The 26,925-nt window shown below is 35.5% G+C and overlaps 3 protein-coding genes across 5 annotated transcripts; 1 reads left to right on the forward strand and 2 right to left on the reverse strand.

Annotated features, from left to right (window-relative positions):
- Nucleotides 1-9,186: 9,186 nt before the first annotated feature.
- Nucleotides 9,187-11,109, reverse strand: LOC111903882 (tubulin-folding cofactor B). 2 transcript variants are annotated; one of them, XM_023899656.3, is made up of 9 exons: nt 10,952-11,109; nt 10,559-10,683; nt 10,322-10,473; nt 10,129-10,247; nt 10,001-10,059; nt 9,832-9,873; nt 9,624-9,757; nt 9,446-9,515; nt 9,187-9,342 (listed from the first exon to the last, which is right to left on the reverse strand). In XM_023899656.3, exons 2-9 carry the CDS (start codon nt 10,658-10,660, stop codon nt 9,292-9,294), a joined length of 729 nt encoding a protein of 242 aa, XP_023755424.1. In that variant the 5' UTR covers nt 10,661-10,683; nt 10,952-11,109; the 3' UTR covers nt 9,187-9,291. The 2 variants fall into 2 exon arrangements, with proteins under 2 accessions (XP_023755424.1, XP_023755423.1); XM_023899655.3 differs by having other exon boundaries at nt 10,559-10,694; nt 10,952-11,105.
- Nucleotides 11,110-12,894: 1,785 nt separating this feature from the next.
- On the forward strand, nt 12,895-15,704 carry LOC111903884 (ABC transporter F family member 4). 2 transcript variants are annotated; one of them, XM_023899657.3, is made up of 2 exons: nt 12,895-13,091; nt 13,376-15,704. In XM_023899657.3, the coding sequence occupies exon 2, from the start codon at nt 13,388-13,390 to the stop codon at nt 15,521-15,523; it is 2,136 nt and encodes a 711-aa protein (XP_023755425.1). In that variant the 5' UTR covers nt 12,895-13,091; nt 13,376-13,387; the 3' UTR covers nt 15,524-15,704. The 2 variants fall into 2 exon arrangements, with proteins under 2 accessions (XP_023755425.1, XP_023755426.1); XM_023899658.3 differs by lacking the exon at nt 12,895-13,091 and adding an exon at nt 13,102-13,231.
- On the reverse strand, nt 15,622-18,015 carry LOC111903905 (cucurbitadienol 11-hydroxylase). Its single transcript, XM_023899679.2, has 9 exons — nt 17,816-18,015; nt 17,428-17,737; nt 17,160-17,309; nt 16,817-17,062; nt 16,630-16,719; nt 16,473-16,551; nt 16,151-16,257; nt 15,795-15,922; nt 15,622-15,712 (listed from the first exon to the last, which is right to left on the reverse strand). The coding sequence occupies exons 1-9, from the start codon at nt 18,013-18,015 to the stop codon at nt 15,622-15,624; spliced, it is 1,401 nt and encodes a 466-aa protein (XP_023755447.1).
- Nucleotides 18,016-26,925: the final 8,910 nt, after the last annotated feature.

Raw genomic sequence — 26,925 nt, forward strand, 5'->3', positions numbered from 1 at the left:
TAATATTTATGGATTAAGGTCACCCAATCCCAAAAGGTTTATCTTTTGTTTCTATCGAAGTATATTTCTAATATGTTTGGTGTGTATGTCTCTTTAAGAACATGATTGTTGACATGCCCCTTGAAACCAACACACGTTATTCTCTAACCTATGGTGTTCCTCTACTAGATCCGAGTTTGTACAATACTATTTATATGGTTAATTAGTTTGTAACGTACTACTCATACTACTATTCATTGGAGAGCTATTATTTTCATTTTGAGACTTTGAGACACTGAGTTTCAGAGTCTTGTTTCTTTCAACATCCTCTATAGAATTGCAAACTTATAGTGATGTTGATTTGGATGATGATCCCAATGATCACAAGCTACTACTGTTTGTTTTTTTTTTGTTTTTTGTTTTTTTGAGATTTTGCTATCGTATAAGAGTAAGAAACACGACATTTCTCATTCTTCTATAGTTTGAGTACCATGCAGTATTTGTGACTACTTGTGAGATTGTTTGGGTGTATTGATTACTTACAATTATAGGTGTTGTGTTTCTCAGGCCACTCCCTAAACATTAGTGTGATACAAATTGTTCATAATTCTCTTAATTTCCACGAGAAAATGTCATTTTACTCGTCATCATTTTCAAGTTGGAACCAACTCATTGTCCTATTTTCCTTCGTTAGAATATAACATGAATGTTTGATTACTTGCCATAATTATTTATTTATTATCATCATAAATCACATACAAAGGACATGTTCAATAAAAGTAGTTGGTAGCGGATAGTTTGTGACAGGTAGCGGGTAACTTGTAGCTTGTAGCGTTTTGTTAAACGCTACATGAAGTAACATTTGGATTTGGAGCGTTTTGTTTAAACTAAATCTAGAAGCTTGTAGTTCCAAACAGAGCTTTCTGTTCAAATCAGAGCGTATTGTCAAACGCTAGAAGCTAAAAGCTCTAAAACGCTCCGTGCCGAACACGCCCAAAGCGCTTCAATTTGATTCATAATTTTAGATTAGTATATTATCTTTAGAATATAATCTGAATATTTGAGTACTTAAAACGTTGTTTACATAGTATGTTAATTAGAAAATAAAGAGTATTGCTTTCACAAAAAGCCCTCTAAATGAAAATTATTCTACAAGTGTATGAATAAATGGAAGACGGTATAAAACGTTATTTATAAAATATGTTAATGAAAAAGTGAAAGTGTAGGTTGTAGCTTCCAGGGAGGCAGGGACTCAAGCAATGTTTTAAAACCCGGGTCGACCGGGCCGGTTCAACCAGTTGGACCATGACCAGGGGTAGAAGGCAGGTCAATTGAGAACGTTTTTTTGTAAAAATACGGAACGAATCGAACCGGCCGGGTTTCCCCTAAACCGCGGTCGAACCGGTTAAAACCGGATTAACCCGTTTTGATAGGTCTTGGATCGATTAGTTGATGCTTTCTTCTCCTATCGACTGTGAAGGTGATGGTTTTGGTTACTTTATTGATTATTTATTGCTAATTGATCACTGTTTCAAGGTTTTTGATTGTGTAGATTATGTAATTAGGATCCAATTAACATATGTTTATTGATTATAAACTTGTTAATGAAGACACATATATAATTAAAGATCAAAAGTGAAACTACTTGTCTAACAGAATAAGAACTTGACAAATTTGTCTTTATAATTGTTATGGTTATATGGTATCATATATTGGTTAAAGTAAACAACCCAAACAAACAAATTTAATTTGAGACTGTGCGTATTGATGAGACAAAGAGTAGCGTTAGAGCAATTTTTTAGTTTTTTTAATGACTATTGAGAGAATGAGTTTGACAAGCCTTGGGATTATGCGAGAGCTATAACTTCTTATTTAGGAATTGATCCGGTGTTTGTTGAAAAAAAAAAGAACAATTTAAAAACAAATACGACGAGAGTGATGTTGGGTCATCAAAACAAATACATTAACTTTTCAACTCATGAGTCAATAATGATTTAATATTTTGTGTACATAGTTGATCAAGCTATTGGTTCATTGGAGGAAAAGTTTGAACAATACAAACAATACGAATATCTTTTTGGTTTCTTATTCACAATAAAAAAGTTGAAATCACAAAATACTAGTGAATTAAAAGAAAGTTGTAAAAATCTTGAAAAAAGTTTGCAAAATGGCCATAGACATCAATGCTAATGATTTGTTCAGCAAATTCAAATTGTTACAAAAACATTTATCATTTGAACATAATAATAATACAATTAACGAAATACTAAATTTCTTGTAAAGGATAAACACTTATCTATTTTCTTGTCTATCATACAAACATTGTTGACCGTTCTTATTATAATTGCATCAACCGAAAAAAAGTTTTTCAAAATTAAAGCTTTTAAAATCTTATATGTGCTCGACCATCTCTCAAGAGAGATTAAACGGTCTGGCTTAATTTCAGTTGAGAATGAATTTCTTGATAATATTGTTTATGAATGTAATAGATGAATTTTCTTATAAAAATACTAGAAGATTGGTGTTTAGAAAATAATAATCCTTTAAATTTTTATCTTTTTATTTGAATAATTGCTTGTAACAATTACAACTTATAACTAACGAGTGAAGACATTATGTTGTGGTAGTGAATTTACGAGATTTTTGTTAACATTTGTAAGTTTTGAATTTAACGGTAGCAAAACAACTTAATGATATTTTACAAAATGAAAATTATGGGGCCTCACTTTGATTTTAGCATAAGGCTTCTGGAATGTCAAAGATGGGTCTAGTTGGTACGTCATGTTGTTCTTCTTGGTAACTAAATCCGCAAAACACTTCTTGTAATGATTCTCTTTCAAAGTACACATTTGGTATGGTTTGTGTATAAACTTGTATTCCCAATTCCATTTTAAGGAGAGAAGGGAATAGAACTAGAAAGAAAAGGAGAAAAAAACATGATATTTTAGTAATGCGACATTAAAATGCAACTAATATATAAATTCCATAAGTTATTGGCATTACCGAATGTCGTTTCCCTATACGACAAACAATTATAATATTTTAGTAAATTACTAACAATGAATGTCAGAGCTAGGATTACAACCACCTGCTTCTTGACGTGAAGGATGTGCCTCAGGACGAGAAAGAGAAACTTATTAGCAACGTTAAAGCTATGAGGATCATTAGATTCGCTTTGTAGGCAAATACCTTTCTTTTTAGAAAATTTTCTAATCCTCAGTTTGAGTTTAGACATACCCGAGAGCACATCTGAATCCCTCGAACCAAGACTCTGATACCAACTTGTAACACCGTTAATTTTCATACAAAATTTTCATTTTAAACTTAATGGGACTAAATAACTATGAACAAAACAAAAATTTCACACTTATGTGCGCCTAGTAGGATAATAACCTAACAATATCTAATAAAAGCTTCTGGAGGTCCCAACTCGCCGAGTCACAAGAACGACTCGACGAGTTTCCACGTATTCGGTCCTTTCCAGTGGGATTTAAGGTCCCAAACTTCAGATCCGTATTCAAACAAAACAACATGATAACAAGCATGAACTAACACGAGTCGGACCCCTGGCCTGATAGACCCCATGTTGTTGGGCCTCCGAACTGCACTTGTCAGCTTCCATCTTTGCTACCTGGGCATTCGACTCTGCACATTCAATTCTCATCTTGTCTGAATGAGATTGAATAGTCTCTATATCGAAGATGCGTTCAGCAGTTGAGACCAGGTAATGTGTTTGATTCGTTCGGGATGCTTGAAACCCTAATGATCCCAATAAAACCCTAATGGGCCGAATAAAGCCCTAATTGACCTAAAAGCCCAAACATGTGACTAATGGGCCTAGTGAAACCCTAATGGGCCCAATGAACCTTAATTGATCAAAGGACAAATTTTCCTAGACTTTACTAGGACTTCTTCCATGCGTATCTTCACTCATCAATTCTACTTCAACTCGGTTGGTGATGAAAATTCCAGACGATGGGACAACCTCAAGAATTACACCAATCGTTCCTGGTAACAATGGTTTGTTGTCTTCATCTCCTCTTTAGGTTTCCCTAGCAGTCGCTTTGATTGCTCTCTTTTCACTTATCATTCAAGTAACGACCATATTTATCTTCTCTTGTATGTTGATGATATCATTCTTACTACCTTAATCCCTCTCTTATGTCACTCCACCCATGCAAAGTGTTCAATCGTCAATGTTTCAGTATCAAGCTGCATTCTCTTCAAAAAAACATGTTTCAGCTCCTGTTCTCAAGAAAAATGATGCAAACTTGGCTCTTGCTACCGGAGCATTTTGGTTGGAAGATTTGGGTTTATTGGAATACATTTTGAGTATATGTGAATTAAAATGAATGGCGTGTATATATATATATATATATATATATATATATATATATATATATATATATATATTAAAAGAGAAATCATATTATTTAATTAATATTAGTCATAAATTAATTAGGAATTAATTTGGTGACTAAAAGAGATTAATTGAACAAAGGGGACTTAAACTGTCAAATGTGTGATAGTGGTATTTTGGGCTGGGAAACCTTGCCTTTGTGTACGATTCAACAAGTAGGGATCATATATTTCTCCATTCTAGATATCGTATAGACCGAGACATGGATTTTAATCATTCTCTCTGTCTATGCGTTGTTTCCCGATTTCCGATTTATGACGACTGAAAACAGACTACAATTCAACGATGTCGCAGCCCTAACCAAGAAATGCAATGAATGCTAGACATTCGCTCCTTTCCAAAATCAACCGGCCACACCGTTGACCAACATCATCAAACCCTGACCTTTCACCAATGGGGGATTTACATAGTAGGACCTTTCCCGCCGTGGGGAGCTCCGGTTCTTTTCGTTAAAAAGAAAGACGGATCCTTCAGGATGTGCATCGACTATAGGGAATTAAATAAACTCACCATCAAAAACCGGTATCCACTTCCACGAATCGATGATCTATTTGACTAACTTCAATGACCATTTTACCATTTTCTTACTTGGCCCAAAAAATCATGGCCCAACCCATTTGCTCAAAAATCCTAATTTCCTAAAAGGCATCCCAAGGCCTAATACGACCCAACTTTCTAAATGGGCCCCAAAACCAATGAATGTCGAAAGCACACCTGTTTCGCAGGATGGTCAAGTGGAGGGGTAGCACTTGAGTTCACAGTCACCATATCATATTCATGATTCAACTATTGAGGGGGAGCATGATCGAAATACATATAAGTTTGAGGGGGAGTATGATGACGACATTAGAACTAGCATGTAAACGTTTCGGAGTGATAAGGATGATTTAAATATCTATCATGAATGAGGATCTAAATTCGCCTTATTTGGTGTATAGATAAAAAAAGGTGTCATGTTCCGAAAAATGTTTTATTATACTGGGATTTTTCACAAACAAAGATGTTATGGTTTTTCAAAGCATAAAGAAAAAGTTTATTTGGTTCTGGAGGAAGAGCTCTCACCGATAGCAAGAAAGTGAGAACTCTTCGTCAACCGGTCCACAATCACCCATATTGCGTCGACACCCCGCGTGATCCTCGGTAATTTGGTGATAAAATCCATTGCATGTACCTTTAATATTAAAGAGCTTTTCAATAAGTACATGATTTTTGTAACCTATAAATTGTATACACCTACGTTCACCGTTACAACCTACCATATCCGGGTTTTCAAATATGAACCATTTTACAGGGTAAATCCAAAACCGCAAAGTTCCTTGGTAAAAACCCTCTCGATTATAACTGTTAATCCGCAGATAACGACTAACGACAAGTATAAGTGTCATATTAATGATCATATATGGTTCGACCGTCCGCCTGGGAGTTGCTAGCTACAATTACGTCTAACGAGACGGATTTTGGCATTGACGTTAGTACCATTTGAACATTACCTTGTGTTATCCTAAGGTGAATGGCTTGAGAATGCCCTATTAAGGTGTCGGTGCAAGAGTGTGGTGTCATTAGTTTGGTTATAAATCATTGTATAAACCTAGAAACCCCAATATTGTACGGAAATCGGAACAAATTCTATTCAGGGACCAAATACCCCGTTGGTTTTCAAATTAACTATTAGTATGATTCAGTTAAGGATTAAGGAAAGTAAGAGGAGTTTACCTTACTGATATCCCGTAGATTTCAAACTAACTGATATACAAACCGTAAGTAATAATTAACAAATGATAAATTGGGGATCCAAAAATATATTTAATTATTAATTCTTATATGAATTATGTGACAGTTAAATAAAGCTCAAAAAGGGGGAAAACGGTTATTTTGTTGTCTCGAAAAATGAATAAAGATTGTCGTTTTATATACACAACTCTTTCAATATATATATATATATATATATATATATATATATATATATATATATATATATATATATATATATATATATATATATATATATATATATATATATATATATATATATATATGGAGTCAAAACCTGTAGAATTCACTAACAAATTTGTTGACGTATTTTAACATGTATTCTCAGAAAATTAAGGCATAAATTTCACGCAAGGAGTATGGGATCACCAACTTATGTTTCTATTATAAATTATGTGTTATGTTCTCTTTTCGCGTCAACAAAGATTCGTAGTGAAACATGTAATAATGTAATATATAAGTACGAGATATGTGGTGAAAAACTTTAAGTGGAAGTTGTAATGTTTAATATATGTTATGTGTATGATATTCGATTTAAGTCACTCGCCCGAAAATTCCACCGACGACTGAGGGTGTGACATCGCATATTATACAACTCTGCACTCAATCTTCGTCAAGTGAAATTTGTTTCCGAGGGTCTCATAGAGGCTCGGAAAATAGTATGTCTCATATTTTTTAATTATTATTTTATCTTCTAATTTGCTTTATAAGACTATAACTTTTCGTTTCGAGTCAGATATTGTTGTTTCAGTGAACTTATCTCAAAACTCTTCTTATTGATTGATTTCAAATGTCATATTTCAGGTGGCGGCTTTTGAATCAGCTTGCGATTCGACTTATGAATAAGCTCTTGGATCAACAAATACATCTTTGATAGCATCGATAGGGACTGTAATGGTTGACAACATCGACGTTAGTTAAGTATACAATTTTGGGCGCTACCAGCCTAGTGGTTGAAATTTGAAATTCCATTTATGAAGTCCAGGGTTTAAACCCTGACACACCCAAATTATTATTCAAACCCTGACACACCTAAATTATTATTATTACTGGTGTTCTGCGATCAACCTTAGGGTGGGTTGACGTGGGCCATTCAGATGATGCTGCTTATCAGTTTTTTAGTATACAGTTTTGATTATATCTTATTATATATATATATATATATATATATATATATATATATATATATATATATATATATATATATATATATATATATATATATTAAAGTTATGAAAAATTTTAACATTAAACTATCCTTTTTTTTGGCAATTTTGGTCCTCCATTGTTTGAATTAATGTTACAACATTGACCATTCACCTTTATGCTTTTGTTTACAAACAACCATTTCACTTTCATTTGATTTTTTCATAACCTTCACCTTTTATTACATATTATTAGTATTTAGCCATATTAATATTTTTTTGGCAGAAATTGTCCCTCAACTATATTTTGGTCATTTTAAAGTTGCTTCCTTTTTGTCTTTTTTGGTCCCTCTACTTCCGTTGGTTATTTGTGGCATTGTAGGTTCCTATGTTTTCGTTTAATTGTTACTTTATTAGTTGGTATTATTATTGTTGTTGTTGTTGTTAGAAAAAATGACATGATTGGCGTGGTTTACCAGATTTAACAAATTGAGGACAACGATGGAAAACGAAATTACTCTTTTACTCATAATCCGATTTTTTTTATTAATTTATATTTCTCTTTTTGGTTTTAAATTAATGTTTTATTTATTAGAAAATGCCCACCAAATACCATAAAACCACCCACCATCTGCCATCACCACCACCACCACTGCCAAAATTACATAAATGGTTCATATGGTTTACCGGTGATCACAAATTGAGTCCCTACTACCTGAAAAGACCAAATTACCCTCACATTAACGGACAAAAACCAACGGTCTATATTTTCCAAATTAGTTTTCTGGCCGCTATCATACATGGTAATAAAGTTCAATTTGTGAGACCAATTATTTATTTTCCTCATTTATTGCAACAAATAATGATTTAGATTTTCCTTACTTATGTAATTAGATGACATTATTTGTCTTTCTTTACTAGATTATCTCAATGCAATTCAACATGCTACTTTACTTTACAAAGCAATACCTTCCGACCCCGGCAATGCCGGGGAATCCTTTCTAGCTTGTTAATTGATAAATCTCTAAATTGGAAGTGTTTGGTATATTTATTTGAAGAATATGCAAGATGGAATGGGGGACAACTCAAAACAGCGTGTGAGGCATTCACGTCAATGAGAGGTTGTGGAAAAGTGCCACAAAGCCTCGGTGCCCCCAATTGAGGCGTATACAAGGCAGGGTGGTAGAAGCTACTATTTGTCTGAAATTAATGACAAATAAGTCTAGAATTCACCAATTATGTTTTTACTAAATAGTTATTTATTTTTATGTTTTAGACATAAATTGAATCTTTATAAAATTTCCACTTAGTTATCATCATATAATAAGTGAGATGACAAACAGACAACAAGCTGTATCGTTAAATTTTTTTATATGATAAAACCAATTCTTTTAAAGACTACGTCCCTTTATTACTTTTTTTTTCTTTAAATTGGCAAACCACTTGGAGAATATGCAACTTAGTTTTATGCACCTTTGTTCATGAAACAAAAACAACACTATATTTGACACGGATAATTTAATAAAAAGTTTCAACTTACGGCAACACAAAGGAAAATTGTTAACCAAAATCAAAGATATAAAGTACACAAAAGCACAAATAACAAATATATGTTACCATGATTCATTCGAGTAAAGAGGAGAGATGAAGTTTATCCATTTTTATCGGTTAAATTATACTGTTACTAAATCTTAATTGTCTAAATTAAGTCTTTTTACAAAATATATTTTACACAACATTTGAAGAGACGTCAATTGTGTTGCTGATTTTAGTGTCATTACGTATTTTTAGTACCTGAAACTTACACTTACACGAGTAATGAATGAGATTTTTAGGCTTTGCATAAGTACTAGTCGAAGGACATTCTTAGGATTCTAACAAAAAGAATATTTCATAAAATTCAATCACAAGATGCAAGATTTCATAAATGCATTACATAAACTAATGTTTTCACAAGCAAATACATACTAAAAACTCTCATATTTCATCTTCTTCTTCAAAGGGATCCCTTTCAGGATAATCACCAACCTGCATAAAACACCATTTAGGAGATAATTGTAAAAAACTAAAATACCATTTTATGGAGTTAATATTGAACTATAGTTACAAAATTGAAAGAAATCATGCTAACCTTCACTTTGTCTGGTCTAACCATGGCTCCATGGAGTGGTGGACAGTCAAAAAAACGTGTCCCTTTCACTCTGTCAACATTACCAAAAATATTTTGAATTAAAAAAAAAAAAGAAAATTAAATACCCACAATTCTATTACTGAAAACAAGTCAAAGTTTTATGTATAATTTCACTTACATGCCATTGTGTTTTCCCAATGGTTCATCATATTGGATTCCAACCCAAAAACCAGGTGCAAGTGTATCTGCCCTACCCACAAATTTCACAATTCCCCTTTTTGCCCCTGGATCAACTTCACATCTATCTCCCACCTATGATAAAGGGCAAATAAGTAAATTTCAACTTGGGATTATTGATCAGCAAAATCGACTTGGTTACAAATAACCTTGATATTTGCAGAAATATCTTCCATATAATTATCACCCATCTGTCAAATATTTAAAAAAAAAAAAGTCAACAATCAAACCAACACAATATAACACACACTTACACAAGTATTTCAATTATCTAATACAACTTCCCTTTTAGTTTTTTTTTTTTTATAAAATTAATACCTTTTCTTGGACAGAACTACTGCGAGGTCCAAGCTTTTCTTTAAACTTTCTGTATGTGCCTACAAACATATATATAACAATTTATGTTTATCTTATGCTAAAATGAGATTTTTTTATAAAAGAATTACCATCAAGTTTATCATATGCTTCATCAGAAATCTTGTATTTTTCCACCAATGAAGTATCCTCCAGCCACCCACCAGATGTTACAGATGAAGGGTCAAGATCTATAACATGTAGCCGGAATCTACAATAATGTAAAATAAATTAAGAAGGAAAACTCACAAGAGAACACACACACACACACACACACACACTCACCCATCTAGTGGAGAGTAGAAGCCAAGAGGTCTTGTATTATCAGTTATGTCTGATAGTTTAACACCAGTGTCATCATATAGTTCAAGGCGCATTGAAGCAACAGAAGTGCCACATTTTTTCCATATTTTGTCTTTGACAGCTTCTACTGTGCTCTAAAAGCAGCAATTAAAAGTAATTTGATAAATATTTTTTTAAGGACTAAGATTGGTGCTATGATGAATGCAGAAAGTAGGATACCTCAAGTGAGAATCTAGCATCTGTAGAGAATGTCTTGAGATTAGAATGAGTTATACGTAACAATACAGAGTCATCGGCTGGAAGTTGTAAGCGGGATGCCATTGCTTCTCTTATCTGCAACAAATCTATACACAAACTGCCCTTCTTTAATGAGTTTGAATGATCTATGTTCTTGTAAGAAATCCATGATCGGAAAGTTATAAAAATGGGGGGTTTTCCCACAAACAATAAAGAATTAAAGAGTAATTTGGCTTTGAAAGATCGAGTCGTTTCATCAAACAGTTGGTGCGCACGAAGAGAAAAAGCTCAGTTGGAAACAGTATGATTTAAAACCCTAAAATTTGAATCAATTTAGCATCAAATGAGATATGGAGGAACGGAGTAAAAACTAACCGAGAGTTATAGCGGATTGATAGATTCCTGATCTGAAGAAACAATGGCAGGCCTCTGTCTGTGACCTGCTAACTCTCCCTGCGCTTCAATTTTTAGTTTCTAAAGGCGTGCTTCTAAAATTTCACTTTGTATCCTTTCATTATAGTTTGAATACATCTATCGACCATATGTTTCCAAACTTGCACTTCAGTTCACAGGCTCCTTATTTGTTGATCAAACTAGGCGTGAAACCGGTTAATTATATGGGTTGATTAAAAAAGTTAAATATAAAGTGTAGACATTACGTATTTTCTAAAGTACAATTTTGAAATAAATATAAATGAAATGATGAATAGGTAATTCAATCTATACTAATAAAAAAATATTATCATGGTTAAAAAATCATACTGAATATGAATGTGTAAAAATTAAGTAGTTTTTAAAGTAAACTTTCCAAATAAATACAATAAATAGAATAAACCACAATGACCATTTATGTAAATTGTCTTAATTATTCTATACTAATACAAATTAATATAAATTCACAAATTGAATTCATTAAATAGAAATAATAATTCACAAATAGAAGGTTTACTATATATATATATATATATATATATATATATATATATATATATATATATATATATATATATATATATATATTAATTCACATTAATTGCTATGAGGTGACATTTAATAGGTGGAAGTTGAATAAAAATTAAAAAAAAAATACAAAAATGAAAAAAAAAAGATACAAAAATGACAAGTGGAAAAAAAATAATTTAAAAATTCGAAGAAAATGACATGTGTCAAATTAAATAAGAAGTTGACATTTGACAAAATTATGTTTATTTATTAGGGTAGAAGTTAAGTTAAGAACAAAAAAATTGTTTTTCATCATGTTTGCTTTGGGCTTGACCTTTGCGCTTTGGTCAATCTTGCACGAGGACACAATATGACTTTGTATTTGCATGATATTGTTATATTAGATAGATTTTTCAAAAGTTGATATTATTGATTAAATCAACACCATAATATGTATAATCTGAAGCAATATAATGTATTTAATTATCTATTCGCTCTCATTGTCCACAACTACAAACAAGTACAATGATTACTTAAATTCATTTTCAATCATGTATAAAACCTGTTTTTCCACTCCGAAAATGTATGTTAATTTAGAATTTTGTATTGTCTGAAGTGTATGTATGTATGTCAGGTGAAAATGTATGTTGTTCGTCCGGAATGTATCCGCTATTAGATTTCAGAAAACCTTTATATCAAATCTTACAAACCAGTCACCAATTAACTCTAGAACAATCATTACTACTCTGGAATGACGTGTTCTAGATAAAATGATTAATTTTCAAATATGAAAAAATGGTTATTTTCCATATATAAGAAAAAGTGGTAATTTTTGTTAATATCTCTAATTTTAAAATCTATAATACATGTAGGTCATATCAAAAAATGTGCTTCAAGATAAAATCAATGTTAAATCATTTATATCAAATTGAAATCTATCATTACATATGTACTTTGAGTTGTTATAATTGTATGTCACTTTTAAAACTAAAACAAATTAAAAACAATCATTATCAATTTATATGGAGGTGAGAAACCAAAAGAAGACAAGCCTATGAGGATAATATTTCTATTTAGTATCAGTATATGGATATCCCAACCTCATAATATAAATTTCCACCATTCATATTACACTGACTTGGTTATTAAAGTTGCGGGTAGAGAGTATTGCAAAATTGCATTAACGTAATTAAAGTAATATAAACTTTTTAAGCCAATAGATATTTAAATGCATATTACATTCACCTGCTTACATTTCAACATCATTCACATATCAATATTTTCATGCAAAATTCGCATATCAATATTTTTACATATTCTTTTATTTTATGTGCAAAAGAAGGGGATGAGCCTAATACTTATATATTTTTTTGAATGGAATATTTAATTTAATTTTTTTTTTTAAAAGGCAACTCACCCAACCCGTCTCAAAGTCCATCACCTTGTGGTATACACAAATCGAATCGATTCCCATAACAAGTTGCGTTGCGTCAAGAAACAAAAATCCTAATACTTCATCAATCAATTCACGCAAGCGCCGGAGCTATTCAGGATAAAGGGGTAATCAATTCAGGTAATTAAGTGCCGGAACATATGTGTAATTCATTAATCAAGATTTATGAATTTGTGGAATTTGGGGTTAATTAATAAAACTATAGCCTAGTATTTGACGTTCAAGGTTGGAGAATTGTTGATTCTAAGCGTTGAATATAGGTGATCAGGGTTTTGATTTATTTCTTGTTTTTATCAGTTAATGATATACTATTGTTCACATGAACGCATTGATACTTAAATTGTGTATAGTCGAAAAGATTCAACATCTTTTTCATGGAGGTTTTTTTTTGGTGATTTTTACAGTCAACTGATCAAATGGGAAAGAAGAAGACGAAGACAAATGATAAACAAGGAACAAAAGAGAAGATTCCGGTTTCAGCATTGCTAGCCAGCATGGATCAGAAACTCGATAAAGCAAAGAAAGGATCGTCCTCTAGCTCTACTACCTGTAAATCGAAGCCAAAACATCGTCCAAAGTTACAATCATATCCAGACATTGATCTTCCATCTTCAGATGATGACGAAGATGATGCGGTAGACTATCTATCTACCGAAGATGAATATCAAAACGACGAAACCAAAAAATCCAGTAGAAAACAGAGGGCTAGCGATACGAGTCTTGATTTATCCACAACGGAGAAAGAGTTGCAGAAACGAAAAAAGAGAGAAATGCTTGTTGCTCAATTGTTAGAACAGGCGAAAGAAGAAGCTCTAAAGGACGATCCTGATGCATTTACAGTGGTGATTGGTGCTCGAACTTCTGTTCTTGATGGTGAAGATGAAGCTAATGCGAACGTAAAAGACATAACAGTCGATGATTTATCTGTTTTTGTTCGTGGGAAAGAGTTGTTGAAGAATACAACTGTGAAAATCTCTCATGGAAAAAGGTATGGATTAATCGGGCCTAATGGAAAGGGGAAATCGACGCTTTTAAAGCTTTTGAAATGGGAGAAGATTCCCCGACCTAAAAACATAGACGTCCTATTGGTAGATCAAGAAATAGTCGGAAATGAGAAAACCGCCATTGAAGCTGTTGTTTCAGCAAACAAAGAGCTTAATGAGCTCCGTGAAAAGGTTGCTCTGATCGAATCAAATCAAGTCGATAGCGATGAAGAACTTTCTGGATTATACGATAAGTTGCAAATCATGGGTTCGGATTCAGCAGAAGCTAGAGCTTCAAAGATCTTAGCGGGTTTAGGGTTTACAACAGCGATGCAACACCGGACAACGCAGTCGTTTAGCGGCGGATGGCGGATGAGAATCTCGTTAGCCCAAGCGCTTTTTATGCAACCGACACTGTTGTTATTAGATGAACCCACAAATCATCTTGATCTTCGAGCTGTTCTTTGGTTAGAAGAGTATTTATGTCGATGGAAGAAAACCCTAGTTGTCGTTTCACACGATCGCGACTTTTTAAACACCGTCTGCAACGAAATCATCCATCTTCACGATCTACAACTCCATCACTACCGCGGAAATTTTGACGATTTTGAAAATGGATACGAACAGCGGCGTAAAGAAATGAATAAAAAGTTCGAAACTTTTGAAAAGCAAGTGAAAGCTGCTAAAAGATCCGGGAATCAGAAACAACAAGAAAAGGTGAAAGATCGAGCTAAATTTGAAGCCAGAAAGAAAGGGAGAGGGAAAGGGAAAGGGAAAGGGAAAGTTGATGACGAAGACGACATTCTTGAAGCTCCAAAAAAATGGAGAGATTACACAGTTCAGTTTCATTTCCCTGAACCAACTGAATTAACACCACCATTGTTACAGCTTATCGAAGTAAGCTTTAGTTACCCTGAAAGAGACGACTTCAAGCTTTCGAATGTTGACGTCGGGATCGATATGGGTACACGTGTCGCGATAGTGGGCCCAAACGGGGCCGGAAAATCGACTTTACTAAACCTCCTCGCCGGAGATATAACTCCGGTGACCGGAGAAGTAAGGAGGAGTCAAAAGTTAAGAATCGGACGTTACTCGCAGCATTTTGTTGACCTGTTGAGTATGGGAGAAACACCGGTTCAATATCTTCTTCGGCTTCACCCGGATCAAGACGGGTTTAGTAAACAGGAAGCGGTTCGGGCCAAACTTGGGAAATTTGGGCTTGTGAGTTATAACCATTTGAGCCCAATTGCCAAATTATCGGGTGGGCAAAAGGCCCGAGTTGTTTTTACATCGATTTCGATGTCTAGACCACATATTTTGCTTCTTGATGAGCCTACGAATCATTTAGATATGCAGAGTATTGATGCACTTGCTGATGCGTTGGATGAGTTTACAGGTGGTGTTGTTCTTGTTAGTCATGATTCTAGATTGATATCTAGGGTTTGTGATGATGAAGAAAAGAGTGAAATTTGGGTGGTTGATGATGGACATGTGAAGGCGTTTGGAGGTAGTTTTGAGGAATATAAAGAGGAACTTCAAAGGGAGATTAAAGCCGAGGTTGACGATTGATTTTATTTTTCATATTATTAGTTATTACAATATTTATACATCAAAATTGTATTAAAAAAAAACATTTTGTACAATAGAAAAGAACCTAAAGCCTTTAGTTATGTTTTGGGTGTGATCTTGTAATGGAACCCGTTTGGAAACCTTATAATTGGAGCTCTAACAATTTTTCCACCATTGACTAGTTCCCATCTATACAAAACAGTTAGTTGTTAATAATCATGAAACAAACCAGACTAGTTCTGAACCAAGCCTAAAATGTTGAGATCCATACCTGTATTTTGTAACAAGAACATGTAAGAAGGTGGCTAAGAAGACCCGACTGTATTCGGCACCGGCACATTGCTTCATCCCCGAACCAAAGGGCATGAAACTTTTTGCGACCACACTTGGGTTCAAATCCTACAATAATTAAAAATGCAAAAGAAACCATAAGATTCAAGGGACTAATAATTAGTATAGCTATTTTTGTATTTATATATAGTTTAGGGACTATTCTTGTCATTTTACATTTTATGTTAGATATATTGTGTAGATATAAAATTGATAGATACCGGATATGTTTAGCGAAACTAACTAGTAGCTTCAGCTATGAACTTTTATTGTATAATAACTTTTATATCTTTATACCTTCCATCGTCCTGGGTTGAATGTGAGTGGATCCTCGAATTCACTTGAGTTTAAATGTAATGCAGCCGAGGCTAACAAAATAACCCATCCTTCAGGTATTGTATATCCTGAAATTCAACATTCGATTCTTATAAATGTTAACATTTCATCAAGAACAACTTAACAAACTTGGGCTGGGACCGTTGAATTTTGGACCCACTATTTTTTTCAGAAAATAAGTCGGAACAACTTAACAAACTTGGACTGGGTCTGATCGGCCCGGTTCTCTGGGCCAAGACCGGACCAGATTTGGACCAGACTTTGTGGGCCCAGTTGTGCATACCATTGATTGAAATGTCTCTTAGGGCCCGTCGAAGCAGTCCCGGAGATATGTTTCCTAGCCTGAGTACCTCATTTATAACCTGTAATTTTGTAGTAATTAAATAACAAATTAAATATGTGCATCATATACATATACTGGTATATTGAGATTACTTTACTTGAAGAGTGAAGGTCATGGATTTATAGTCACTCCATGTAAGTGGGGAATCCATGTTTTCTTTCTTTTCGAGTATAGCTTCATGCTCGGCCTGAAATACATCGACTTAATTACCTTTTTTCAAATTTACAAGAATATACCAATAAATAAGTCTTCTTTTATATATGTATATAGATATAGATACGTACAGTTAATTCATCTAGAACTGAAGGGTGTTCAGCGAGAAACTTGAAAGCTAAGGCACATGTTGTTGAGATAGAATCAGAGCTCACAAAGAGAAGCCCGAACATCAACTGTATGATGAACCCTTCTGATAAGAAATCTTCAGTGTCCATGTCGTTGATTAGATGATGGAGCAAATCTTCACGTTTCTCGTTTGAACAACGCCTCTTTCTTAACACCTCACTCATCAGTTCACGCACTTGCTTGTGACTCTACGTGTATTCCCAAATTCCATTAGAAATAAACCATCATATATAGATTGTAGTTTAATAATCATGTTCAGCTGTTCATATATGTATATGTATATACCTTTAAGCACCTGTGATGAGCAGTTCCCGGGATGTTTAAAGGGAAAGACATAAGGCCATCAACGAGGTTATTGAACATATCGCTTAACTTCAGAGGTGCATCATCGAGATCACCACTAAACAATTGCTTTGCAGCGAAATCAATGGTTAGCTGCAACAAACAATGGTTATATATATTTAATGTCATAAGCTGTATAAACCACATGGAAAAGCCAAAAATGTTGCACTAGCTAGAAAGAAATCTTGCACTAGTATGCCAAAGGGTTTACAGTGATAGTTGCGCTTTTCACTTCGGTAGAATCTTGGCTCGACCAAGCACGAAGTGTATCATTTATGGCGTTCTCCATTTTAGGAAGTAGCTTCTCCCTTAACGCCTCGATCCCAAAGTGGTTCAAAGTCAAATTCCTCGTGTATTTTCTTGAAGATTGTGTTGTTTGGTCAAACACTTCCGCAAATGTGTCAAGCGACCATGTGTCAACCAACTTACCATCTTGCCGGAGGAGGAAGTGGTTGAACTCACGATCCGCAGTCACTATCACCGGCCTACCAGCCAAATTTGTACGAAAGATAGGCCCATATCTGAAATATAATGATATTAATTTGAATATCAATTTGTAGTCAACCATGATAAAGATTAAAACAATTAATGTATGTTACTTTTTGATTCGGGTTTTGATGAATGGAGGGAGGTCAAGAGAAGCACTAGGTATGATCAACCCTAGGGTTTCACCTATGAACGGGAGACCCATCGAGCCAGGAGGAAGCACACCGTTGCATTTAGGGTTCTGCCATCTTTTAAGCCATCGGGCTGCCAACACCGCCAGCAAACCGCCCATGCAGAGTACTATTGTCGACATGTTGACCACCGAAAGGAAGTCCAAGTAGGAGGTAGACATTTGTGGTTCTATTGATTGAAGGATGTCAACCGGGTTTGAGGACATGGTTGTGGTTTGATTATGTCAAGGAAATAAAGAAAATGATCAAAGCCACCATTTTTGGGGTGTTATGGGTGCGTATACGACAGTTGAAGGAATAGAAGTTATATTTTTAGAAGACTTTTTTTATTATTATTTAGGAGACAAGAAAGAGAATATTTGTGCATTCAAGACTCTTAAACAATATTCCGTCAACACATTCTTAGTTTTGTACGACATGCTGCTTGGTAAATCAACCATCATATGTGAACTGTTAATAAAAAAATATAAGAAATTCAAAAGTTCAAATTATTGTTGTATCTTCAGAACTCCAATAATTGTGTTGTTAAAGCAACAAGTACTACAAAAAAAAATGATGTTACATGTAGGGATGAGCGTAGGCGGGTACCCGCCTCATTTGGCGAGAACCGGAACCGGAATCGGAACCGGAACCGACGGTTCCTAGAAAGTTAGAACCGGAACCGGAACTGGTCTAGGCAGTTCTTCAATTTTTGGAACCAGTCCCGGAACCGGCGGTTCCGGTTCCGGGAACGGGTAACCCGGTTACATCAACTTTATTAAAAATTTTCAATAAAACCACAATTTATTTCGGTCGGAATCAAATAAATTCGGAACAAAAACGGACAAAATCGGACCAATATTTTCTAAATCGGTCAAAATAGCGCACGCATATATTCATACTATATATATATATATATATATATATATATATATATATATATATATATATATATATATATATATATATATATATATATATATATATATATATATATATATATATATATATATATATATATATATATATATATAAACCGGTTCCGGCGGGTACCCAGCGGGTAGCGGTTCCTAAAAAATGAGAACCGGAACCGGAACCGCTTAAGGCGGTTCCGTAACTTTAGGAACCGGAACCGGAACCGCTTAAGGCGGTTCCAGTTTCGGAACCGGCAGTTCCAAGGCGGTTCCGGTTCCGAAAGCGGGTACCCGGTTCTGATGCTCATCCCTAGTTACATGGACTATATATATATATATATATATATATATATATATATATATATATATATATATATATATATATATATATATATATATATATATATATATATATATATATATACATTGTTATTTACTTATTACAAGTTTGTTCTTTTTTTTTATTTTATCCAAATAATATCTTACCAAAAGTTAGAAGGCTATTCACAAAACTAACATTAATTCTGAAAGTTTATTCACAAAACTAATCAAATTGGGAGGATGCTAACTTCATTTCATATTATGTACTTCAAGAATAGCGATTTTTAGTGGCGTTCCAGGTTGTCGACGTTAATGTCGCCGCTAAAAAATATGTTGGTTCAGCGTTAATGTTTCAAAGGTCGCCACTATTGCTCTCCATCGCAACTAAAGGAATGTCGCCGCTAATACTTCTTACGTTGTCATTAAAACTTTGTCGCCACTAATATCATGCGTATGTTTCAAAGTTCGCATGGGTTGTTTCAGCAATTGGGATTGCTAGCAGAAATCGAATGGTATCTATTAGCGAATTTTGAATACATCGATCTTTCAGCAAATGAGTTGTTGAATGGGTGATCCGTCCGTTTCGATCAGGAGTTTAGTTGTGCTTGTCATCAGATAGGGTTGTGAGATGGTTTGGAAATCCAACAATTATGGGATTGGCAGAGTGCAGTTGAATTCAAGTGGGGGTGAACCGTTGGGATTATTGGGAATAAATCCAGACGCGAAACAATAAAGAATTTTATACCTCAGGCAAGTAGAGAGCCAGTTTAATTATGGCGTGGACTGAGATTTCCACAAGGAAGGAGGATTCAGGTTATCTTATCCAGATATATGAAGCATTAGTCATGACATAGAGGAGAGGTGAGCATATACATGTTGATAGTTTTGTATTGTAACGTCTCGAAAATGGTAATAAAAAATTTCATTTAAAAATCTATCAAACCAGTCATTAATAATTCAAAACCAACATCAAGTTTGTAACACCATGGTTTCCAGGTATTTACACTTTTAACCTTGTTTTGTTAATTTTTGGCACTTTGGTCCAAACGCCAGGTGTTTGGAATAAAACACCAGGCATTCAAATGTCAGGCGTTTGCACGCAAAACATCAGAAAGTGAGATAATTCCGAAGTCAAAATCATTTCACTTCGAAATCTTTTCCTCTCGGAAAATTTAGGATCATTTTATGTGTCTTTTTGTCTAACCTCTTCTAGTTTTTAAGTTGTATAACTTTCCTCATCCTTTGAAGCTCCTGACCAATATAGTTACATTGGTGTTTTTGTCTTAATCTCATCTCGAAATCTACCTTAAAATCAAGTGTTATGAAGTTAACTTAGAAATTCAAATCCGAAACGGTAATGTGCGTTCATTTCTTACCCTTGTCCGAGCTCCAATCCTTCATGTCTCGGAATCCAAATCTTTTAAAATGGTCCTCTAAGATCTTCATGTATTTTTACCTTTGATATTTAGTATAAGATTGTGCCATCTTGAACTTTATACTATGTACTAATGATTTTCTCATATTCTTTCCAAAGTATCTTATGACGTCTCGTCTCGGAATCCAATTATTCCGAGATCCTCAGTCGTGAAAAGAATTTCAAAGGTTTTCATTAAAGTTTTTTATTCTGAAACATTTTCTTATTCATATTAACGGTAATTTTTTTCTTGATGACTATCCTTTAATTCTCAATAAATGTTCTTTGGCACACATTCTTATAAAGTGCATGTCAACTCAAAAACCGAAACGACGGTTTTCTTCTTTGGCACAAAGTCACAAACGATGTCATATCTTTCATATTTATAGTTTTTTTAAGGATACCATTTTCGGAAACACATTAAATATGGCCCATTCCGTATTCGGGTGTCATCATCACCTTCCATTCGACCCAACCCAAAATATCCAACCTATAAAAGGATTTTGAATCCTAATTGTTCCCTCTTTACGCTTTATCTATCTTCTTCCTTAGAGCCTTCTCTATATACAGTTCTTCAAGAATTGAAGCAACTCAACAATTGCGACTTCACAAAATGTTTCTGAATCCCTAAACCTACAACTAAGAAGAAATCATCCAATGATTCTGCCTCTTCGTCATCAACTTAACCGATTCTTAGAGAAACAACTCAACTATTTTCTCTAGATCCCATGGATTACGATGAATCCATTTGAGTGATGACCGAGTTCATCTCCCATCACTCCATCTCACTTCCACTCAACAAAACCCCAAACCCTAAACTTCCATTACACATCCTTCGCAGCACATTTGAGAAAATCAAGATTGAGGATGATGTTCTTGAAACCAATATCACTAATGACAAGATTGTCCTTGTGAACAAGAAAACCTTCCTCAAGGCCATAGGTATCCTAGAAAACCCCAAGGGTTTTCAAGTTCAAGAACCTACATCTAAAGAGTTTTAGTCCTTTTTGAATGAAATTGGGTACAATTATGAATTCAAGGCTAAGAAGTTCAAGAAATCAGCCGTTCCTGGTGTATAGACTATATTGATGCATATAATCCTTCGAGGATTATCAGGGAAACATGGTGGTACTGACACCATGAGCAAGGACTGGCTGTATGTTGTGTATAACATCTACTCCGGACAAAGCAATGATGTTGATTTGACAGAAGTGTTATGGTAAGACGTTCGGAAGTTTGCCATAAAATGGAAGCCAAACGAGATATTGAGTCTGAGATTCTGGGCTCTGACGCTTCAACAACTGTATGAAGAAAGACAAGAAGCAATTCCTTTCAATTATGAAATCATAAAGGTATATCTTTCTTTTAAGGCTATTAGAACTTATAGGCTCTAAACCAATCCGCCGTCTGACCTATTCGTCGCTTGCCAGTACACATGTTGGCAGCGGTTCCATCCGAATCTATTTATCTTAAACATCATCTAGAGACTTCGATTGTGTATGACCCCACACAATCTGCCCTAGTCTAGGATGAACAACCCTTGGATGTGAACAAACCAGTTTCTACTGGTGGCCGAAAGAAGAAATTAGCCAAATGAAAAGGCTTACCTTCAAAAGCTATAGCCAAAAAGATAACCAAAGTTAGTGGTTTCTCTCAAAAGGAACGACATGTTGATATTCGGTCTGACTCTGGACCTTAGTTAACCCTGTCCACTCTTCCAAAGTACCCTTCGGAGTTTCAATATCACAAGCGCACACACACGGGGAGTCTTCATACAATCCACCCCATCTTCCTAAAATGATGATGCAAGTGTTTAATACAGTTCCTTGAAGCCCCCTGGAGCACACCCACGAGTCTTCTTGGATATCCCACTTTTTTCTACACACGCACAATATGGGGTCTCTGCCTCGGATTCTAAGCTTTCGGAAGTTGGAGTTGTCCCTCCTACTTCCAGAGCCCCAATTGGTCAGGGTTCATGTAAAGGACGACCAGGTACTTCTGATGAACAATGGTTGGATTTTGTCGACAGGGCTCACACACGCCGTTCGGAACTCATAATAGCTCAAGTTGAGTACACGCTTATCTCCATGCATCATAAGGCCATTCAAAGCAATCTGCCATTCTTTATTCCTACTGATGAAGAAAAAGATCAAGAGTTTACTCCTTCTAAACAAGCTCAACAAATTCCTACAGGAGAAGTTCCCGATTCAACATTTGTTTCGGATGATCCTCCTCCGAAGTCTCCATGTGAAGAAGCTAATTCCCAGCCTCCCTCCGACGAAGAACATTCTACTGAGTTCATGTTTGTGACATCCCCTAATTTCTCGGCCAGAAAAGACCGATTTAATTTATGCTTTTTAAAATAAAATCAGAGAAATCTTTTTAAAAGATGTTGCGGAATTGGTCCCCAAACAACATATGATAAAAGTTTATCAAAATCCTTCATTAAGAAGGTATATATTTTCCATATATATCAAAACCTTGGGATGTCATGTTCCGATACAGATCAAAAGCATAAACAAGACATTATAAGCCTTTCAACAGTTATTTACAACTACTGGCCTATAATCCAAAAATCTCTCGTCGTCCTCCGACTATGCTCGGGGTCCACTACTTGTAATCATAAAAACTGAGTGGGTCAGGCTTGGGAGCCTAGTGAGCATATAGGGTTTTCAACCCACAATAATAATATACTTATTAAGTTTACCAATCAACAATAACCCTGATTACCTATTCCCGTTGTCCTCACTTTACGTCCCTAAACACCTATCACAAGGGACCTAGCTTAAGAATTATCATCGGGATGGACAGTACTACTAAGGGGTTTCCTTAGTCATACATGTTCTTAAGGCAACCATGAGGGGGATGGAGTACGACAATGAACATTTAATTCATTAACACCTACAAGTTGCGAACCTGCTAGTGTTCCACTGGACTGTCTAGAAAGTCCGTGGTCGTCATCTATACTCCGCTAGATGACTACAACAACAACAACAACAACATCGAGGCCTCTCACCTTTTTAACACACATCAACTATTTCATCTACCCATGTTCTACCCAACATATTTTGTAGATAAAAAGCATATACAATTTAAAACTTGTATAAAACATCAATTCAACAGTCACCTCAATTTAACAATTAATATATTTACACATAACACGTATTTCAAGGTAAATACTTCATATCTATGTGTAAATTGAAAGTAACTAAACCCTCACATATTTTGATGAAAATCGGGCAGCAATTCGTTTCCTAAAACGATCGTTTCTAATAAAACCGGGAGTTTTATTGAGAAACCGGGCTCTGCAAAAGTCGGGCTTCGAAACCGAAAAGATAAATTTTTCGGGCTTCTCGGGCACTTCGTGGAGTATTCCGGGCTGTATAATCGATACCGGGGATTTGCTGGATGTTAAGATGAAGAAAATACGAAGAAAGGGGCTAAATATGGCAATTTCTTAAAAATATCCGAGAAGGCTCGCAGCCTTCTATTTATAGGGTGAAGCTTCTGATCCAAGGGCTGAGAGTCTTCTGATCCAACGGCTGAGAGGCTTCGCAGGGGGGGGGGGGGGTGGCTCGCACGAGGGTTGCGCGTGCGAGGGGCTCGGTGGCGGCTTCTGATTGGACTACGGCCTACTGGTGCACATGCGAGGTTCGGAGCTAGGCTATGCGAGGCTAGGAGCTAGGCTGTGCGAGGCTCGGAACACGCGGCAGCAGGGCGAAGCTTCGGCCGGAGAGCTGGCTGCTTCGGATTGGGCCTCCTCCTCGGTCGAATCAGGATCCGACACATGGCTTTGCATGACTCAGCAGCTTTGGTGACTCAGCAGCTTGGTGACTCAGCAGGACACGTGGCACTTTTTCAGCGAGGGTGACGTGGCAACTCGTGACTATGCGAATTTTCTCGATTTTTGCGCCAAAACTTCTAAAATCCATAACTTTTGCATACGAGCTCCGTTTTTGACATTCTTTATATGCACGCGTAGCTAAAATTACGCTCTACAACTTCTGTTTAGACTTCGTTGGCTAATTTTGACTTTAAATTTTATATTATTATTTTTAACAGACCGGGACAGGAAATCCGTTAAAAATTCATAACTTCTTAATCCGACGTCCGTTTTCGTCAGACTTTTTACCATTGTGCTCCTAATGACGAGACCTTTAATTCTCGTTTAGGTTGTGTCGGCTAAAAATCGCTCGATCTAAAATTCGAGTTTTTAGCTGTCTACTGCTAAGCTGGAACTTCGAAAAATTATAACTTCATCATACGAAGTCAGATTTGGGCGTTCTTTTTATCGAACTTCTCGGTTTAACGAATACTATGACTTTTGTTTAGATTACTAAGGCTAAAAAGTAGTATATCGAAAACTCACTTTTTACGACATTCAGCACCGTGCCGGTTTTGTCGCGAAACTTCGACAGGTCATAACTTCTTCGTTATAACTCGGATTTTGGTATTCTTTATATCCCCGAAATCCTTGTTTCGACCACTACAACTTTATGTAAAGATATCGGGCTTATGTCACACTTTAATTTTGACACTTATTTTTATTCTTAATTAATTAAGCCATAATAATTAAGCATAAAACACATAATTCACATAATTCCTTTTCATTTCTTCAAAATGAGTTACAAAGGTTAACCTAGAATATCAACTCAATATAAATGCCTAGGCTAGAAACACGACTGTTACAATGTTTGATGAAGATAGCACATCGTTTGGTGCTCTTCCAATTCTTACAAGATTCAAGTCTTTCTAGAAACCCTCTTCCTCCAAGCCGATTTATGATTTCGACCTTTACCCATTCTCATCGGAACAAGAAGAAGAAATAAAAGTTGATCCCAATGCTTAAGGAATTCAAGGAAATGGAGCTGAAACCAATCCAAGCAATCAAGGAAACAAAACCAAGACCAATCCTACTGGAAATCCCTTTCCTTCCGAACCACTTGATGTTGATCATCATGATAACATGTCTGAGAGTTCACCGACTCTTTGGAAAAAAACATCACATACCCGTTTGCCCTGTTAGAACTCTGAGACAATGTGGCTAGTGCTATCTCCAAATTCGATTCACTTGACAAGACTATAGATCAACTCGACTCCAATGTTAGACTTGGTCGGATGTTGGGCCTTCCAATGCAAGAGGGGGAGAAGGACCAAGTCACATAGGTAGAACAATCCAGTGGAAGCATGCCTTGGAATTTACTCTCCGAGATGTATTTGATGAAGAAGACGTAATCGAGGTTGAATCCATGGAACCACTTGAAAAATATGATGAAGGAGATGAAGACATAATTGAGAATGTTATTCTTGGACTTCAAGCTACCAGGGAACAACCAATCAAGGTTCTCTCTAAAGAAGTAAAAAGGATATGGTACGTTGTCTCTTGGCCATCATCCTTAGCAGATTTACTCAAAAGAAGGCAAGAAATGGTGAAGATAAAAACAAAGTTGACCGTTGACGCCTTCCGAGATACACAATCCATGTTGCCACCAATTCCAGCTCCGAGAATAGTTTCGATCGATGAGGGTACTCCAACCCGGAAACCGGATGATCTCCCCGAAGAACCCCTGATCACTCCTCCTCCAGACTACATCATCTCTGAAACAGTACAACAAGTCATTGTTGACTTAAACAAGCCACCACAAGACAAAGAGAAGAAAATTGCTTCTGAACCTAACAGCCCAGTGAGGATGTTCAGAAAGTCCGAGGGCTAGTCCCAAGAATAGATAGATCAAGCACCGGAAGAAAGCATCATGATTCAATCCTTAAAAGACAATTCAAATCCGATGTTGGGCATATCTCCCCTCTTCCGAGAAGGGATTATTCACGACATCGATATTGTCCCTTTCATGTACTTCAAGCTTCCAACACATGACTCCGACCAAATTGATCTTCCAATCACTCCACACGGAAAATTCTACATCAAATTTACTCCTCTTCAACCGAGTGATGATCCACAAACTATCATCAGAACAAAGCGAGAGAGATTGAGAACTTTCTACTTCGTTAACATATGTCCTTAAAAAGAAGTGTGGTCTCAGAAGCGAATCACCAAGATCGTTGGTTTCAGAAACAAGGTTCAAAGTAAATTCGATCTCAACTGCATTTTGTACAAATACTACATCTCTTGGAATAAAAAAGCAACTCTCACTATCATGGATGCTGACTTTCCATCTATCAATCCCAATGACATTCTCATAATCGTTGCTCACCTCCGAAATCGCCAATCCAATCATTCAAGCATCGAAGCTTATAGTGTTGCCCTGAACTTATTGAAGGACTATGTTGCTGAATTTTGTAGGTTCGACATTGAGTTTGCACACTTGTTCAAAAATAGAAAATGTGTTGGCGAAAATAACTTATGCACTGCCTAAAGCTCAAATCTTGGCAGAAGGTCCCATTGA

This window comes from Lactuca sativa, chromosome 9 (genome assembly GCF_002870075.4).
Source record: "Lactuca sativa cultivar Salinas chromosome 9, Lsat_Salinas_v11, whole genome shotgun sequence".
NCBI classification, from domain to species: Eukaryota; Viridiplantae; Streptophyta; class Magnoliopsida; order Asterales; family Asteraceae; genus Lactuca; species Lactuca sativa.

What these genes read in the sequence shown, in the direction of transcription:
- LOC111903905 (XM_023899679.2), bottom strand. Translation starts at nt 18,015, where the DNA reads ATGTCGACAATAGTACTCTGCATGGGCGGTTTGCTGGCGGTGTTGGCA. An exon ending in CTCATCACAGGTGCTTAAAG is followed by an intron (nt 17,063 to 17,159) that starts GTATATACATAT and finishes GAATACACGTAG; the next exon opens with AGTCACAAGCAAGTGCGTGA. An exon ending in CCATGACCTTCACTCTTCAA is followed by an intron (nt 16,552 to 16,629) that starts GTAAAGTAATCT and finishes ACAAAATTACAG; the next exon opens with GTTATAAATGAGGTACTCAG.
- LOC111903882 (XM_023899656.3), bottom strand. Translation starts at nt 10,660, where the DNA reads ATGGCATCCCGCTTACAACTTCCAGCCGATGACTCTGTATTGTTACGT. An exon ending in TTCTACTCTCCACTAGATGG is followed by an intron (nt 10,248 to 10,321) that starts GTGAGTGTGTGT and finishes ACATTATTGTAG; the next exon opens with ATTCCGGCTACATGTTATAG. An exon ending in GTAGTTCTGTCCAAGAAAAG is followed by an intron (nt 9,874 to 10,000) that starts GTATTAATTTTA and finishes AATATTTGACAG; the next exon opens with ATGGGTGATAATTATATGGA.
- LOC111903884 (XM_023899657.3), top strand. Translation starts at nt 13,388, where the DNA reads ATGGGAAAGAAGAAGACGAAGACAAATGATAAACAAGGAACAAAAGAG.